General features: G+C 37.7%; 3 protein-coding genes across 3 annotated transcripts in view; 2 read left to right on the top strand and 1 right to left on the bottom strand.

The window, feature by feature from the left end:
• Positions 1–2,280: 2,280 nt before the first annotated feature.
• LOC136784530 (uncharacterized protein CG3556) lies at positions 2,281–15,405 on the bottom strand. The gene is made up of 7 exons (XM_066745228.1): positions 15,241–15,405; positions 8,727–8,834; positions 7,859–8,099; positions 7,334–7,581; positions 6,866–7,249; positions 3,449–3,850; positions 2,281–3,225 (listed from the first exon to the last, which is right to left on the bottom strand). Exons 2-7 carry the CDS (start codon positions 8,794–8,796, stop codon positions 3,164–3,166), a joined length of 1,407 nt encoding a protein of 468 aa, XP_066601325.1. The 5' UTR covers positions 8,797–8,834; positions 15,241–15,405; the 3' UTR covers positions 2,281–3,163.
• LOC136784529 (gustatory receptor for sugar taste 43a-like) overlaps positions 10,386–19,056 on the top strand; it is a 17,013-nt gene continuing 8,342 nt past the window's right edge. Inside the window, exon 1 of the mRNA XM_066745225.1 lies at positions 10,386–10,695. The gene's annotated coding sequence lies outside the window, so the exon portion shown is untranslated. The remainder of the gene's footprint in view (positions 10,696–19,056) is intronic.
• LOC136784542 (protein I'm not dead yet-like) overlaps positions 18,762–19,056 on the top strand; it is a 3,376-nt gene continuing 3,081 nt past the window's right edge. The window contains exons 1-2 of the mRNA XM_066745249.1: positions 18,762–18,796; positions 18,880–19,015. Of these exons, the coding sequence (XP_066601346.1) occupies positions 18,762–18,796; positions 18,880–19,015 (171 nt within the window). The remainder of the gene's footprint in view (positions 18,797–18,879; positions 19,016–19,056) is intronic.

Genomic DNA, 19,056 nt, shown 5'->3' with positions numbered 1-19,056 from the left:
CGTTACTCGAATAATAATTGGGTATAAACAGTCTTTCGTTCATCAAATTGACCAAACGCGACGAAGGATTGGACGACGATTTTAAGAGGGAATCGCGGTGTCCCGATGCGAAAGGAACGTCCATCGAACTCGTCGTTTCGTCCTCGTCGACCTCGATTCGACCTTCATCGATTTTTTCCTGCGATTCAACGTTCCCATCGTTGATATTTTTCAACTCGTGCACCGAGACGCTTACCTTCTGCGCAAGATACAGTTTGACCCTTGACAAAAAGTCCAAAGTTTCGTTAAAATCCGATGACTTCAGGTACCAGCCATTCAGATATTTGCGCTCGCCGTCATCGTTCGCGTTGTTCTCCAGTAAAATCACAGACTGTACTTTATCGTTTTCTTCGGGAATCGTCTCGTTTTTCCTCGTTTCTTCCAAAACCTTCAGTCTGCCCTCCAGATCGGCCAATCTGCTCTCGATCCTCTCCAGACTCTTCTTAAAATCGTCATCGATCTTCCGAGTGTCGTTTGAGTCTGAAACCTTGTCCTTTTGAGGGAAAACGTCCGATTCGTTGAGAATTGCATCCAGCATCACCGAATCGATTCTCTCCAGTTTTCCGGAGGCTCCTCCTATGTAAATGTTTATCGCGGATTGCGAGTCATCGTTGCGGCTATTTTCACCAGATTTTCCATTTTTTTCCAGGGGACTTCCGGTCTGCGAATCGTCCATTTTAATGCCGCGTTTTTCGCGAATTTTTCTCAAGTTTTTACGAAGAATCGTGACACTTTTCAGAGTGGACCGATCGAGACGCGGAACCATGGAGAAATACTGACATTCGATCGGATTGAAGTTATCCGCAGTCCTCACGAAGACTCTCCTTGAACAGAGGCTGGAACTTCCGGTTTTCGATGAAAACTGCTGGTTTTCAGGAATTTTGATTGACCTATGACCTTCACCAAGGTCATCTTCAACATTATTCCTTTTCATCGTGCTTATCAGATTTTCCTTCTCGAAGACCATCGCAGACTCTTTAGATTTCCCATTTTTCTTCGTGGTTCTTCCGGTCCGCAAATTGTCCAAATTAACGTGAATTTTTCTAGGGAATATCCGGAGGATCTTGGGACTTTGCAAGGTGGACCGATCGAGGCGAGGAACCATGGAAAAATACTGACATTCGATCGGATTGAAGTTATCCGCAACCCTGACGAGGACCGTCCTTGAACAAAGACTGGAACGTCCAGTCGTCGATGAAAACTGCTGGTTTTCAGGAATTCCGATTGATCGATGACCTTCACCGAGTTCCTCCTCGACAGTCTTCCTGGTCACTGCGTTTATCCGATTTCCATTGTCGAAAACCATTGGAAACTCACCGATTGACCTAATTGCAAACCCACCTCGATTTCGTTCTCCAAAATTAAGCCCTTTTGACAATTTTCTTCCATCGTGAAAAATTTCACCTCCTAAGGCAAACTTTCCCCTCGCTCCTATGGTCAAACACTGGAGCAACGCTGGGAAGACATTATCAAAATTTAAAACAAATGGATTTTCATTACTAAAATTAAACAAAGTATCGTAATAATGATAAATAAAATGTTTTTAACTAAAAAATAACTTACGAAAGATTTGAATTATTCTACAGTGCATATTGCAGAATGCACCAGTCGTGGAGTCGTAGTCAGTACTGATGCAGTATTAACAATGCGGTCTGGCGTTTGTTTGTAAAAATGTATCGAGTTTCAATTCGTAACATTTCCAGTGAGAGACTCGAATAGAAGAGTTATCGAGAATGTTAAATAAAATCCATTATCATTAAACCTCCTAATGTTACGATAGTTTCATATAAGACTCTTTTTACATCACTGTTTTTTTTTTTTTATATAATATAATAAAAGTCTTAAAATGTATCAGTGCTACACTCTGTAGTTTTATTACGGGAAAAATGTATTATCAACTGAAGGTTGGTTCAAGTACTACCCCAGGTTTGATATGCAAGAAAACTTTAGTCGATAACGAAGGAAGCTGTTTTATCAAAACGAGGGATGATATAAACTCGAACAAAATTATTCGACCAGAGATAATTCCTTTTCAATTCTATACCAAATATTCCTTATTTCCAGTTGATAAGGCAGGTTACCTCGTTCGAAGGTAAAACCACCCTTATTCCTCGAGTGACTCGTCAGTATCCTCAAGACCAACAATCTTTATTAAAACAAATGTTGAAATAAAGAAAATTACAGCAGGATAAATAGGATGGACAAAAATGAGGAATAATTGAAACGAAAACTTGTTCGAAATGTCCTTTATTGATACGAGAAGAAAAAAGGCAGAAAAAAGAAGATTTACACAACGCAATTGTGTTGCAAGGAAAACTATAATTGAAAAAAGCGATTGCTTCGTAAACTCTTCGAGTTTGATCTCTTCCTCGTTAAATTCATCTAAACGATAATGTATCGACCTCGATTCTCCCTCATCTCGCAGGATGCAGCTAAATACGTGTATATGCGTTCTGATTTATTATTAAATATCAATTATAATACTCCTTATCAATAATATAAGTACAATGGTGGTTGTGCATTGCAGTTTCATAGAAAACCTTACGTCCCCTGTAACTTACATGACGAATTATTGTATCGAGCCCCTTAAACCCCCATCATCCTCCTCACCCCCTCCTCTCGCCCAGTTTACCCTCGATAATAAACCTTAACAGTTACAACCCCTCAAAAGTCCTTTTAACGACGAAAATCACTCGAAACTCTTCATTATTGTACGTTATAAGATTCCAGATCCTTAATAATTATAATGAGAATAATAATTAATTAGAACCGAGTGCCAAGGATCACTGCCAGATCCTTCGTTGGGTCGGTAATGACACAGCGAGACTCGTCAATAACCTAACGTGATCTTACAGTATTAGTGTTAACTTTAAGAGCTAATAAGATAACTAGGAGTATCGACCAGATGATATTCTAGCCTTTCTGTAAATCTCGCGTATCGCTCTTCAACAACGTCCTCATCAGCATTGGAACAACGGATAAATTATATATTTTCGTTTATTATCAGCAGTGGCAGTGAATACTGGCTCTCGCTCCATCGCGAACTTTCACCCTCTCTCTCTCTCTCTCTCTCTCTCGCACTTTCGCTTCTCACACACTTCCAAAGTCCCAAATCTCTGGCGATTCACAGCTTCTTGTACCAGAAGAGGTAGTGCTCTCCGTCGCTTACAGTCAGATCGTCGATTCCTGAAGAAAAAAATAAACAATTGTTATAAAAAAATACGTAACATTATTTATTTCAATTGTTTATAAATTATAATGATAAATTTTTCTTGTAAAAGAGGTGTAGATTCTCCACTCGAATATCATTATTATTATTGTAATCAGTCCGTGCACCGAATCCTGTTCGAACGAGGGGTTGAAGAGTTGGTGAGGAAGGGGGGTGGGGGGGGGGGGGGGGGTGAATTACCTCCTGGCGCAACAAGTTGATTTCCTGGTGGAGATGACGGATCGGGATAATTCGGCAGACGATAAAGCAACCAATAGTGATAAGACATGGGCTCCTCCTTGTAACCAGCCAAAGTATGCAAATAGTGGCCATTGGGCCAATCCGACACTTGAAATTGGAAATGTGGCGACTTTTCGGCTGCTCTCAGCATTATTCCGTAGAACGTCTCGTTTTTAGCCGCAGTCACGGTCAAATTGTACGTCTCGTTCACGTTGCTGCCCACCCACAACGTGTACGAAACGTTCACCAATTCCGGGTTACCGCTCTTCGTCACTGGTACCACTTCCGGTGCGTTGATGATGGTCGTCGTCGTTGGTGGTACGATCGTCTCACTGTGACTCTTCTGGGTTCCCACATCCGCCACTGAAATTTTAACGCGAAACTCTGTGAATATAATATTGTTTTGTATAATTATTATTAAATTCCAATTAATTCGCGAGATAATTAATTATTCATCTTGGATCCTGCTGTCCTTTTTTAAGGGAATTGTCAAAAGCATCCTTTTAGTTGAAAATTTTGGGCAATTATACGGCGTTATTTGTAGATTCTTTTCGAAGCTGTTTCATGTTTTCGGTGATGCATCTTATGAAATGCTCTATCTGATAAGGTAGTAAAAAAATAAATATTATATTAAAAGAAGGATTTGAAGAAAATTTTTGTTCGTTTTTTGAGATTCTTATTGTTATATTGCAAAGAAAAGATTGCTATGTTATTGAAAAAGTAAATAACTTGAAAATCGGTTTTCACACGAGCAATGCTTAGTCTGGTTTCGAAATTGAGGCCTAATCCGAGAGCCTGAAGAGGATCCCTTTAAAAATAAATAGGCCTTTTTCCATTTTAGGAAAGGACAAGTCACAAAATTAAGAATAATTTTTTTTATACCGTATATTTGTGCCTAATAGTTTTTGCAAAGAGTCTGCCTAAATGGACTTGCCAGTAAAACTAGCCAATTGCTAAACTAGATTATATATATATATATATATGTGTGTGTGTGTTATTTATTTGATTTTTCTATCTATATTCAAGATGACGATTAGCATATCTTTCCCCCACCATTTTACCTTCACTCCCACAAAAATATGTTGCTAGCCTGGTTTCATCTTAAGAAAAACATTTTTATTAGCAAAGCAAACACCTTAACGCTATGTTACGATTAGTTAATTCTGTTAATTTGGCCAATCATCACGCGTCTTAATTTTAAGCAGCGCTATCGTAGTGCTAAGCTGTTTAAACACGCTTAATGACGAAGCGTTTGTTGAATTTAAAACGTTGATCGCTGATAAAATTGCAGATAATCAATCAGCAATCGCCATTTTAAATCCAAAACGGTTCCAGTTTTAAAATTATCCAGACCGGAAGTGTTCATTAAGCAGCATACTCAGTAATCGCAGCTGATTAGCGTAGTCCTAAGATCCAACCAATCAGATTCGATTATGTCACTTTTGGATGAGCACGTTGCTCGTCAAAAGTGACAGTTCAGTTTCGGAATCTGCACGTGGTGGTTGTCGGTGAATCGCGCGCGCCGGTTTGTTTTTTCGTCGTAATCGCCGACAACCAGTTAACTATTCGGAATTAAAAATAGCTTTATACTTTATTTCTATCACACAAGTGCAGTTTCATTATTGTGATTATTTAATTGTGCTCCAGAGAGAAAATATTTCAAAAATTGGACAAGTTTTTGTTACAACAATAAATATAGTGAGTTAATATAACAAATACATTGATTCGTTTAACGAATAGTTTAGTACGTAATGAACTATTCGTTATTATATCAATGATTTTATTTGTAATATTTACGAAATTTATCCATTGTTGTAAGGAAAAATTATTCATTGAACGAGGATATTTTTCTCAACGTGGGTTTAATTAAATCAATAAAACAGTGAAATGCATTGTGTGATTGGAATAAAAGTATTTACGCGCGAAATAATTCGTAAACAAAGGCAGTGCGCGGCGCGAGTGTGTGACAGTGCAGTGTTTTGGTGGATGCAGCGGCCAAGGGCAACGGCCTCAAGGACTCTCATAGCCTGTGAGTATTATTATCTTTATTTCATAGATAGAATAAACCGAAACATTACTTCAATACATTTTAACTCAACGTTTTCTTTTTCTCTTTCTTACAGTGGGCGACCTCACTTTGGGGTGTGAGTGCGTGTCGCGTAAAATAAAATTTCTTTAAATATCCGAGTCGTGTTTTTAGCTTCGATTAAAAAATCCGTCTCGCGTCGCGTCGTATTATAATTTAAAATTAAATTTTCGCGAGTGCCGTCTTGGCGTCATCGTCGTCATATCTCGCAGGCTGCGGACGGATCATCGTTGGATTTTCGCCGAATGAGTGAGTCCCACGGGTAAAACTGTGGATTTTTCTTATTAACCAAAGAATGATCGAGAGAATCTACTGGTAGGTTCCACAATCGGTCCTTCTTCGGTTAAAACCATTTCATATATTTTTTCTTGTGTTTTCAGGTTTAGATTTCCGATTTAGGTAGGCCCCCTAACTTTGCGTTTTAGGTAGGCATTATAGCTTTCGGTGTTAGGCAGGCTTTCTTTTCAGGTTCTTGCGTTATATTATATTTTGCGTGCGTGTGTCTTTTCTTTTTCAGGTTTAGCTTTCCGATATAGGTAGGCATTTTAGCTTTGCGTACTAGGTAGGCATTATAGCTTTCGGTGATAGGCAGGTTTTCTTTTTCAGGTTCCTTTCTCCTAAATTTTGTTACCCTTCCCATCCCTTCCCGGGGGTAAGAGCAAACATGCTCAGGAACGGAGTTACGCGCAACGAGCTTTGTTACTTTTTTGTTTTTTCTATTTTAAATATACAAATTATTTGTATATTAACGATGAATTAAAATTAGAATAAAAAGCAAAAGTGAACAAACATAGCCTCTGCTCTGTTCAAGACCATTGCAAAACCTACGCGAGGTGCCCCTGTTTTAGCTAAAAGCAATGGATCTAGAGGAGAGAAGGTACCTCGAAAAATTTACCTTCGTCTAAAAGTATTAATATCTTTATAACTCTTTCGTAACAACTTTCAATTTAAGAATAGTCTGATCCTAAAGCATTTCGATATGCTGATAATAAATAATCGGCATAGTTGCGTGCATGTTTGTGTGTGCGTGTATATGGAAATACGAAACGGTGGAGAAGTACGAGCTTCTTTTGTTTTTCGAAAGGGAAAACTGTCAATGAAAGTGACAGTAAAGTAATTTTTCCATTGAATCAAAGCCCTGATTTATCGATTTCAAAATAATTTATCTCAACAATGATGCTTTTACGTATGTCATGGTATAGGACTTTTCCACTTAGTTTATCCTCAAGAATATTTAGTTAAAATTAAAAACATCATTGCTGATACACCCTATATATATATATATAGTATACCATTGTTCGTAGCGATTTTAGGGGCTGGACTGTCAGTAGCTCCCTGTCCACAGTCAAGCGAGCGAATATTTCCGAGAGCCCTGGGTGCAACCGCAAGGATTGCTTCGGCTGTGTTTCTCACGTCCCCGAATGATCCGTCGGGACGTTGTTGGTCCAAGAGCCAGGAGACAGCAGCAGAACGATTCCAATTGGTCGCTGGCTCGTTTTCCACCTCTTCGAGTGCCTGCATCACTAACGACGTCGTATGCAAATCCCCAAAACTGCCATCCACCCTCTGCTGCTGGGCCAACCCTATCGATGACTTCCTCACGTAATGATGGAGATTCCTGTGACGATGATCTTGCATTATACAACGCAACGCAAGAATCACCATGGCCACCGTATCTGAAAATTTAAAATTGATTTTTAGACAAATTTAAGTAGTATATCCACCGCACAGTGGAAAAATCGATAATTGGTCAGACTAACCGTCGTTATAGTCGAGTGCGGAATTAGCGATGTCCAGGAGTCGTGGAATTTGACGCTTTCTAACGTGAGCTTGAGCGTTGCACGCTGCCAAAGCTGTCAACGCGAACGCGTATTCGGCAGTTGGCTCGTGATGCTGCATCATTCCTATTAAATCGTGACCGTGAAACTGACGTGGATCCATGCACATGGCGTTCCAAGCCAATGCGTAAGCTGCCAAGAGCACTGGTGAATTGATAAGCTCCCTGTGTCTGGAGATCAATCGAAATTCATTTTTATCGTGCAAAATAATTAACGAAACTTTTCTTTCATTTTCTTCAATAATGCATCGCGAATAATTTTTATCAAGATTCTGCAATTGTTTTAAAGGGACGATAATTGGTCTTAATATTGAATTACGTAATTTTTGCGATGGAACAGTTTGAGTGATTTTTTTCATTAGGGTGGATTATAGGGTAAGTGGAAAATTGAGGGTTATTTTCAGTGGGGTGAATAAAATTGAGGGGAGAGTTTGGGTGATTTCGATACCTCCAAAGCAGCCAAACAATTTCTAGCTCCATTTGTTTAGCACTGAGCTGCAGCTCGATCGACGCCTGTGGGGCGTAATCGTCATCGCGTGACAAATTTGCCAGTCTCAGGGCTAAAACAGCCAAATGAGTGTCGTTGCCCCACGCAGCGTTCCTGTCGCGTTGAGACCATAACCAGCTTGTCCCTCTCTCCAATATAGACTCGACGTCAGCGTCCAAAGCACTCGTCTCTTTGCTACTCGCTAAAACCAACCAATTTTCTTATCCCTCGTATATTTTTGCATCGCACAGAAAAAAATTTCCTGCAAAATTTAATGTGCAAGAAACATTGCAACTGCGTGAAACGAGACTTTAAAAATTTTTATTTAGATAAATATATTTATCAAAGGAACAACTGTCGATCAAATTTGTATTGAGATGTCGAGGAATTTGGTAAACTGTGCATTGATTTATTATTAGTAATTTTTAGGAAACTTTGATCCATCGTTTAAAGCTTTCAACATACAGGTGCTAGAAAACTTGTATACCTTCGTAATTATAAGGTATATTAACATTTTGAATAGAGCCTTCTGGAAACGTCTTAAGATTTGCATTTAGAAAGCTCCTATTCAAAAGTTTGATAACTTTATATATAGTTACAGAACTATACACGTCTTTTTGTAACTGTGCTCTAGAACGTTTTAACTGTGGACCATGTAAAGCAGATAGAGTACATACAACAATTTTTCATATTTATTGACAATAAATTTTACAAGAAATTTCTTTTTGCATATAAAATCTCCAAGAATCAACTTGCAATAGCTGCAAGATTTATCGAGGTATTTCAAGAATTTTATACGTGTAACATTATTCGGATTTTCGTCCCTCACCTTTGACCCAAGTAAATGTAAGTAAGACGAGGAAGAGAACCACCCCTGTCATATTTGCCCTGCCCCACATTTTAGAGATTCAAGATTCTCCTTTTTTCTCTGTCCAATCTGAAAATAAAGAAAATCGAGGCTGGAATAGCGTTATCTTATTTTTTACAGGCCACGAAGAGTATTTCTTGCTCCTTCTTGTCTATTTTGCCAGACATTTTTTCACGAGTAAATTTGCGTAGCAAATTTTTCACGGATATCCGTGCTTCTCGATGCTGACCAAGGAAACCGATGTGTACACACATTAAATTTTCACGAGATCCGTGTTACTCTCTGGTTCGAGTTTCCTCTGCTTCGCCGACTCTATAAACTTATTGGTTTTCCATTAATGCTACTTTTATTTACTTGTAAAAAAATAACATCGATCCTAGCAAGAAAAGTACACTCTGTTATTTAAATTTGTTTATGTGAACTTTAAACTTGAGTCATTTCAATATATTATTTATATTTTTGTTTGTCGTATATATCACACTTTTTCGTCGTTATATCAATTTAATATATTTACAAAAAAAAAAAAAAAACAGTCAATATCATTTAATCCTCTACCTAGAAGTCAAATTAGCACTTTAAACAATATAATATTCTTTTTTGAGAAAATACTGGAGTCAACGATGCATAGGAAAGTTTGAGAAACGTGGAGAACCATGTAATTGACAGTAACGAAATTTAAAATAAATAAGGAGCAGTTTTTGTTTAGCCTTTCAACAAACGAGCATGTATCATCGACGAGCAAACTTTGTTGTGTTCAGTCGCCTCTCATTTACGCTCCAAATAAAGATTAGATTTATTTTGAGGGTTGCCTAAACTTTCTCCACTTATCATTAAAAATTTCTGCTTCGCGAAATCGTCAATTTTACCAAAAATATTTTCCATCCAATAATAGTTTTTCCCCCAAAAATAATTATATTCAACTTGTATCTGGGTTAACGAGTTGCAGTTATTTGCAAAACTATATTTCTACTTTTTACCGAGTTTCTTAATCTTGCCACTTTTTGTAAGTTTAACTGGTTTTTTTTTCAGCTTGGCTCTAGAACCATAAAAAGTTTCCTCCATAATTGATTTACCTTTAAGTAAACTGCTTTTCATATATCAGCCTTAAGTGACTAAGACACGTTTTATCCTTTCTTTTATGCTGAAGCTGCTTCTTATATAAAAGGTTTTTGTCGAGAGCATCAAGTTTTAACTCGACTACGATTATTCGCCAAAATATACGAACACTGCTTTATTTCAAGCAAGATTCCACGAATAATAATTACTATTTGTTAAAAAAAAAAGTTATATCGAGTAATTCACGAAAATATACATGTAGCTTAAAATTAAAAATTCCTAGTAAAAACAATAAATAAGAAAAAATAATGTAAATTATCGTTGAATAATTTCTGTTACGAACAACGAAGAAATCTTTGTAAATCAGTATCTCGCTCCTCAGGATTTATTTTTACGCGTTCCCTCAAAATGGCCATAAGGTAATTCCAGCTATTTTAACAAATTTCTGCCTCTAAAATTAACTTTTCGCCATTATCCAGCTAGGTACAGCTTGGCTGGAATTCTCCAATGAAACATCATAATATTAATGAAAATTCCAACTTTGCACGATGTACAGTAAATGTGTGTTAGTGCCGTGTACGTTTCAAACGGATATGAATGTGAGCAGGTTGAATTTGTGCGAGTGACGCGTATACGTTTGAAACGGATATGAATGTGTACTCGCTGGATTCGTGCGAGTGGGGCGTACGTTTGAAATTGGTATAAACACACACGTGCAAGTGCGTGCGTGTGTGTGTGTGTGTGTGTGTGCGGGCTTCCATTTCAAACGGATATAAGTATGCGGGCGCGCGTGTTTGTGCGATACCAGTGTCTGGTTGGTTCACCTCCTTGCAAATACGGGCACCAACTCCCTTTTGAAATGCGGAATATTCCGGTGAGTGATATTGTTAAAACTGAAATGCATCAAGCCACGCGAAATTATGCAAAGTAAATTCTTCCAAATAGCTAAAAATCATATTTTTCTGTAACGCATTCCGAAGGAAAATATGCAAAGTATTAAATTAAATTCTTTATAATTAATCGTTGTACTCGTCTCGATATATTTTTTCATATACAAATTGTCGCGTTAATGTGTGACATATATACACAAATTCGATAAATATTTACCGATCGATTTGCAAATTTCAACGAATCATCGTTGATTCGATCAAATTTGTAATTCGCTAATGAACGATGTTATCGAGTTTTATCGATAAAATTTCGTTTGATAAAAATTTCATGGGACGCGCGAATTTCATCCCTTGCGTGACAATTTTGTTGCAACGCGTTGGCAAGTGTGATTGATGATAAAACAAAGGTACGGTCAAACGGTAGAATCGAGAGATGAAAAAAGACTCGGATAAACCATTGTTGCCTCGTAACTCTGCAATGCGAAAGCTGCGAATTTTTGGCGAATTTTTTCGCTGCTTTTTTAGCCGACTATTTTGCAAACGCGATATGTGCACGTGTACAATTATATTTCGAGGAAAGTGTAGGTTCAAAGGGGTTAATCAGAGAAGAATGCTAAAAAATTTGCAATAATATTTGTCGCGAAAATTCTCTGTAATTAACTCTGCCATTTCGATTGTCTTCGCTTTTTCATCGTTTAACGTTTAAATTTGCTCTATTTTTTGCTTGCATTGCAAAATAAGCGAAACCATATTTTTTTTACTCCGAGTCTCAAATGACTTTTCTACAAAAATAGGAGTAATCCAATATCGTCATTGTTATATATATGTATATATATAAACAGATCTTTTTAGTTTTATACCGTAAACGTCCGAGATACGTTTTAAAACTTGCGAATAAAACCTGCCTAAATATAAAATGCGAAGTTTAGATAAGAATTCGCGAGAAAGCAAAAAATGTTTATCACAAGCCTCTTATCATAATTCTGGGTCACTTGACACTTTAACTTTATCGAATTACCTTCCTCCCCCGAGTTTTAATAAAAAGCACCGTGCGATGCAAATTTATAATATGTAATAAAAACAGGTTCAGCTTTTTGAAAACAGAGAGAAATTAACAATAAATAAACTCAAAGAATAATAATAATAATTATCAAATCACAGGATTTTTTCACGATCTCCTATAAGAATTTCATTGACAGTTCTATCTCAACACGTATACAAAAGGAATAACGAGGCTTTAAGTGAAATTTGAGAACGAGAAGCTATTCACGAGTATTAACAATGAACAAACTCAAAATATAATAATAATTATCAAATGACATGATTTTCATGATATCCTCTAAGAATTTCATTTACAGTTGCACGTCAACACGCATACAAAAGGAATAACGAGGCTTTAAGTGAAATTTGGGAACGATGGTAGGCACGAATGGGATGAAAGGTGATAGGGACGAGGAATTTCTTGCGAAATTCCAGGGATTCGTGGCCGGTTAATAACCCAGGCTGAACTTTGCTAGACGATGACACAATAGCAAATGGTACACCCCTGTCCCCTCAGCCACTCTCATCCGTCGGAGGCTCAGGTGGTCTTTCGCACACACGTACACGTAGCAACGTGCAAAGGCAAATACTCGTAGAGGCCACAGTTACAGAGAGATAGCAATACACGTACGCATGTATACACACACACATATATATACATACGTACACTATACACTAAAAAGGGGCGCCGCGCGATATCGATCCCTAGCAATATCGCGGCGTGTTCAACCTTCCAACCCCCTTCAACCCCCTTCCACCCCCCGCAGAAACTCCTCGAACCAAGCTGCTCCACTTGTCGACAACCGACAGACACGATTTATCGTGCGTGCGTGTGTGTGCGCACCTTTGGATACACGTACCGTCCTTTACCTGCCAACCCACCCCCATCCACACGAACGAGAAACCCACACAGACCCTCGTCTCCATCCTGAAAATTAAAGGATTACGCTTTCTTACTTAACTCTCCGATCCAAGACGAGGGTTTTATTACCCTCTTCCGCCACCCCCTCCACCACCCTTTCATCTTCTTCCTCTCTTTCATCTTCATCCCCCCACTCGATCAATCAACGCTTTTTTTCAACCCCCACCCCCCACCCCTCCTCTTTTCCCACCCCCCACCTGTGACGAAGAAAAGAACGAATGAATGGAGTCAATTAACAAAACAATATTATTTTTTTCTCCCCCCCCCCCCCCTCCCACTCTATCTTGCAAATGAAGAGTCTTTGTTATTTTTGTTTTCCTGCTTCTTCATCCCTACGCCCTTTTCTCCACTTCTCTTTGCTTTTCTCCGGTTTTAAGCCAATGGAGGAAGCGGAGACTAATTACTCGGAAGCATTGGACGGGACTTGGTTAGTCACGCGCTAAAAGGCTGCCGTGAGAGTTTTTAAATTAAATTAAGACCCCGGTGTACCAGCGTGGCTGACGAGGAAAGGGTACAAATATGAATTCCTAATAATGCTTTTATCATGCGCTAATTAAATTATAGCTGCAATTTAACCCCGACGCTACTTCCTCCCTCCCCACACCCTCTCGCTCAGTATAAATCATAGATCGAGCGTGCCACTGCCACTGTGCACTGCCTCCTCCACGCATCCTGCCAAACTTCCTGTCCACCGATTTATCGAAATATCCCTCCAACAAATATTGACCAATTTTCAAGCGCTTGCTACTTTTCATCATCAATTTTCGTCTCGCTCGAATTTCATCGTCGATGCTGTTTTCGCGAAATTCCTTTTTTGCAATTTGTCTATCGTTCCTGTGAATTCCTGTAATTCCTACTGGAAGGATGATATCTTTTTATTCGCGTGAATTATGTTCACGAATTCACTCGAACGGTGCCATTAAATGGTGATTTTTTTAGAAATCGATGAGTTTCCGATGTTAATTGTGAAAATTTGAAACATAGTATGCCAGGGAAAATTGTTCAAATTATTAACTGTTATTTGTTACAGCGATAAACTAATTTATTCGTACAAGGAATTATTCATTGTATTGATAAATTTAGTTTATTGTTATAATTATTTATTGCTAACTGGTCGAACAATTTTTCCGAATATTTGCGCGTATTCTCTTCGTGGATTCAATATTATATTTTACTCTTGAATTTAAAGAGCGTCGAGAAAGGAATTATTATGTAAGAGGATAAAGGAGAGGGTTGTTAAAATAAAAAATATAAAGAAGGGGATTAAAGTCGAAGAAGTCAGTGGTAAGTATGAATTTCATTAGCAGAGTAGTAATTAAAGTACACACTTATCGATCCCGGCCACTTTCGAGTGGTGAGATCGAATCTGGCTGGCTGGTCGGTGCTCGATGTATTCTACTTACTAGTGATAAAAATCAAGTCTAGCCAGACACGCTTATTCATTCCTCCGTACTATATTATCCGCCTGGATGAGCATATCACGTTTGGCACAAATAAACTAATCAAAGAATGTCCAAAGATACTCATCCCACAATTTTCACAAAATAATTATAAAATTGTTAAAATTTGAAAAAATGCTAGAAAACGAGGATTTTTTTTATCAGCTAATCTTTATTCGTAGAAAAATATGTACGGTTCAAGTTGGTTTAATTTTGAAAGAGAAATATATGTTGGTGGAAAAGAAAACGAAATTCAGTTGGCCCTAATGAAAAATTCAGGCCGGAATAGCAGAAAGTTGGGGTAGATTCCACGAACTTTAATCCATGCTAAACGTAACCATGGTACCTGAGCGCGCACACATACATACAGGAAACCGTGCCAATATTAACGTTTGCACGTTTTACACTCGTAATACCAAATACAAATACCAGAAGTTTTATGCAGGTAAAACGGAGAAATGTCGTAAAGTTAAGCTTTTCTTATTTTAACACCCTCGGTAGGGGCTATGGGATAAAATGGAATTCGCGCAATAATCCAGACTAATGGACGCGAAAAGAAAGAAATAATAGGAACGAAATAACACGAAACAAATGAATTACGAAACTATTAAATTTTCAACAGAGTTGCGAGAAGAACATTTTAAGCCAAAAAGCCATACATTCCCCACATGGAAACCAATTTATTTTCGTTACTACACACTTCCTCGTGATGAATTTCTCAGAAAATAAAAGACATTTCTTTTCGAACCTGAAAATGAATTTCTAATGTTCTTCGAGATCCCACGGTTATTTATGACACACTAAATTATTCCAGAAGAATGGTTGGAATAAAAAGCTTGGCACTTTCGGTAAATCTTGCTGGCAAAAACACACAGTAGCATTATACGAATGTAAATGGAGAACGAGTAATTATTCTTATTACGATATTAACAATGAAAAAACTGTATTAATTTTAAATCTAAAAACGTGTTAAATCCCTAATCTCAAAATCTTAAGAAATTATTCGAGCGAAAAAATGAATGTTATTATCAGCATAATAAAAACAAGAATAATTGTTGTTTTATAAATAAATAAATTGGAGTGCGAATTAAAACAATATTTTTATTACAAAATTAATCGTTACTCACCAGTTTTTAGGGAGTGTTTTTTCGGGTAAATTTGTTACAAGGGGCGAGAGTTGCTGTGGCAGCTGAAAACTGCAAACTGGCAATTGGAAACTGGCAACTGACGAGTGACAACTGACAACTGGCGTTGGCGACCAGCAACGATGGCCGCAACGATGCGCCTGTCTTGTGAATGCGCAATGCAGCGAGGAGCTCCGCGCCGAGACTGGCCACCCGTCAAGCCCCTCACCTACCCTTACCACACCTTTCCCACCCCCACCAGTGCATCCCCCACAAAAATCCTAAAGGAACATTCGATTCCTTCGTCACGATCTTCCCCCCTTTCGAACTCGACCCTTCCTCTTCACCAATTACCGATTTATCCATCGAAACTTAAACTTACCCCCCCCCCCCTCCCCTCCCCCCTCCCCCTCTCCATTCTACATTATTTCAAATCTTACAAGTCTCTTACTTTCGATTACACGCAATCGAACAAATGTTCTCCACCCTAATGCCAACTCTGGGTAACAACTATTTTTTTTCACTTTTATATATATATATATATAACACGAAGCAAGTAATTATTTTTAATAACAATGAAAACTGTTTCCCCATTCGTTTATTTAATAAGCCAACTAATTAATGAATAAATGAATGCCATTGGAGAACATTTCACACGACCACTTTTCATCGATGCAACGAAAAGCTCGTTATGTCGATGAAATATCCCTCATTTCGATATATACATGTTGTCAGAATTACAATTAATTTGATCGCGAAAATGTGTTCAATCAATATTAATATTTCAATTACGTACTAACCATTCTCTTCTGTATTCAATATGCAACGTGGTTCGGCCGATCCACACATAATCTCGATAAATATATTAAATTTAACAATTCTACATAATAAATGGAAGCTTGTGGCGTTATAAACTATTTTTAGATTTATCGTTGCTTATTTTTAACAAAGGGATGAAAAGCGTGAAATAAGAATTCTCGGAATAATCGATGGATTTCTTATCGGTCGAATTGGAATTTATTTGCGTATTAATTATGTTGCTAAGAAAGGGAGGTGGTGGATTTTCCGGTGCCGCCCCAGAGGGTTTGCTCGAAGCTGATTCACCGGGTTGAATCACGACGTGGGGTTGAAGAGTGTGGAAGGGGGGAACAGGAAGGGGATGTTCCAGTAAAAAGAAAAAACAGAAAGAAAGAACGACGCGTCCTCAGAGGGAAATTGTGGCTGGAGGGGAAATAATCCAGCCGGAACCTGAATGGATATAGCAAACGCCTGATAGTCTGCGGACAAATAGACGCTAGCAAATCTTGTTTCTTTTTATTCTAATTTTTACAACTCCATGCTTTTCCCCTATCTCGTCGAAACAACGCTTCGTTATGAAAATCATACCACCCTAAAAGCCCCGAAAGGGACGAAGAACAATTTTTATAAAATGGTGGTATTTTAAATAAAGCAACAAAGTGTTTGAGTTGAATAATTTAAGAATTTGTTGTACGAGATAATTAAATAAATGAACGGATTTGGAGCACAGTGTAGCATTTTCCAAAATCTACGTCTGTTGTACAAGCTGCTCTCTACAACTACATGTTTTTCCCCTTTACAACAATCTCACGTCGAAACAACGCTTAGTTATAAAAATCCTGAAGAGAACGAAGAACAATTTTAAGCGATAAAATTTTAAATAAAGCAACAAAGTGTACGAGTCGAATAATCGAAGAATTTGTTGTACGGGATAATTAAATAAATGGACGGATATCGAGCAGTGTAGCATTTTCCAAAGTCTACGACGTCTATTATACAAGCTGCTCCCGTTTCCTGTCGAGGTAATATTGACCACCGGATGAACTCGTGCTCATAATAGCGCTCCGTGCCAGGCTTGATACAGCTGGCTATCGCGATACACCCACTTCACCAAATGGAAGCAACCCCAACATGCCATTTCCACCAACAATTCCTCAATTGCACCATTTATCAAATATATATGTACACTAGAATTTTTATATCTCTTTCATTCATTCATTTTCCATTGCAGTTATTTTATTCTTGGATTCCTCGATTCGTCCATCCATTGTGTCTAAAATTTCCCTGTCTGACTAATATCGCTTTCTTCCACTTGATTTTTTTTAATTCCATCAAAACGCAATTTTAATCACAGTTATTTTACTCTTACAGAATCTTATTTTTAGATGATTTAAACAATTTCCAGTCTTGTCGAATCTGCATGGGTTTGCACGTGACGTTTTGCGAGCGGTTATTAGAAAAAGCATTTTTCTTCCCTTTACAATGAATCAATTATGGTTCTCCTTTTGCACAAATTGGATTACTCGTGCCATTCATGCATTTACGGAAAGTGATAAATTTTCTTAGCAAGCAGTGTGAATGACTTCATCCAATTTTTTGCCTTCCTTTCAATAATGTCTTTAAAATTACTTGGTCGATAAAAGCCCTTGATGTTCCCTCTCTGAATAAAGAGAACTCAATCACTCTTTTCGTGTATTTTTCCCTTTTTTTCACGAAGGAGCAATCAAACGCACGTACAAGATAAAACCTTCTGCTTCCACTCGACTTGCTCGTCTCTGCTGTACTAATTAAAATTAATTATTTCACTGGATCGATGCGAAATCATATTCTTCCAAGAAAATCTCGAAAGCTTTTAATGACGCAATTATAAATTATAATGAATAATCAATTTTAGCGTTTTCCTGCAATTGTCGTATAATTAACGTCATTTATTTGTATCGTTTCTTCAAGGTAGTTGCTGAAGAGAGAGTTCGCGTGGATCCGTAGGATTCTCGTTAGATTCGGTAGAATAAACTGTACTGTGCTTGACGATAGTTTAATAATTACGGGTGGCTTGCAAGAGATTCAGTGAGCTTTGCGAACCATGCTCAGCCCTACGTGGATTACCAGAGCAACCACCAAAGCTAAGCCCATAATGATACCCATTGCATTCACTACGCTTCGTTAACCGGAAAGGCTTTGCAAGCTCGTTCAACTTGATCTTTTAAAGAATCCTGCAAAATCACAATATTAATTACAATTCGTACTCTACTTTTTCTTTAAATATTCTACACCACTCGTTTGTTCAAAATCAAACATGAATCAATGACAAAGCGATGTATCACTTCTCAAATTTAATTTTTTCTGGAATTTCGAACTTGACACCTGCAGAGTGAAAATTTCTTGAAAAAAGTTACAATTGAAACGTAATTCCATTTTTATCACTAATGGATTCTCGATTCATCTTCCTTCTCTCTTTGCAAAATCGATAATAATTAAGCAAATATGTCGAAAGTTTAATTGATTAAAGGAAAAATAAAGAATCCTACAGGAGAGAAATAATAATTACCCAACGATAAATCTTGAAGTGAGTCAATCGAATATAACTCGATAAATCGAATCCAATATAATTTCATTTCATATTCCTGTCATTTCCCTAATAGATATGATAGTACATCACCAGGATCCGCGGTATATTTGAAAAATCCAATTGAATTAATTGTTCAGTTTTCCCGGCGATTGAAAAAATGAACGTCCGTACGGAGGATCCGAGAGAATCAAGGTTTTTCCTTTAAAATTATTATTTCTTAATTCCAAGCTTTACCTTTCGCCCACTCTATTCAATATAATTATCTTTCTTCGTAGAACGAGCGAAATAAACGTTCTAACAATATTTCTGATGAATTTGGGGCATTTTCTGAAAATTTATTGGAAAAATGTGTTCGCCATTTGCTGGCCTCTATTTCTCAGTTCCATCATCTTTACAAACGCCACAGGAACGGTAATTAAAAATCTGCTTCATAGAATTAAGTTGGAATGTTT

Source organism: Prorops nasuta, unplaced genomic scaffold (genome assembly GCF_024137725.1).
Source record: "Prorops nasuta isolate Cenicafe-Biocafe unplaced genomic scaffold, Cenicafe_Pnas_1.2 PNAS00060, whole genome shotgun sequence".
Classification (NCBI taxonomy): Eukaryota; Metazoa; Arthropoda; class Insecta; order Hymenoptera; family Bethylidae; genus Prorops; species Prorops nasuta.
This window is presented reverse-complemented; position numbering and strand designations above follow the sequence as displayed.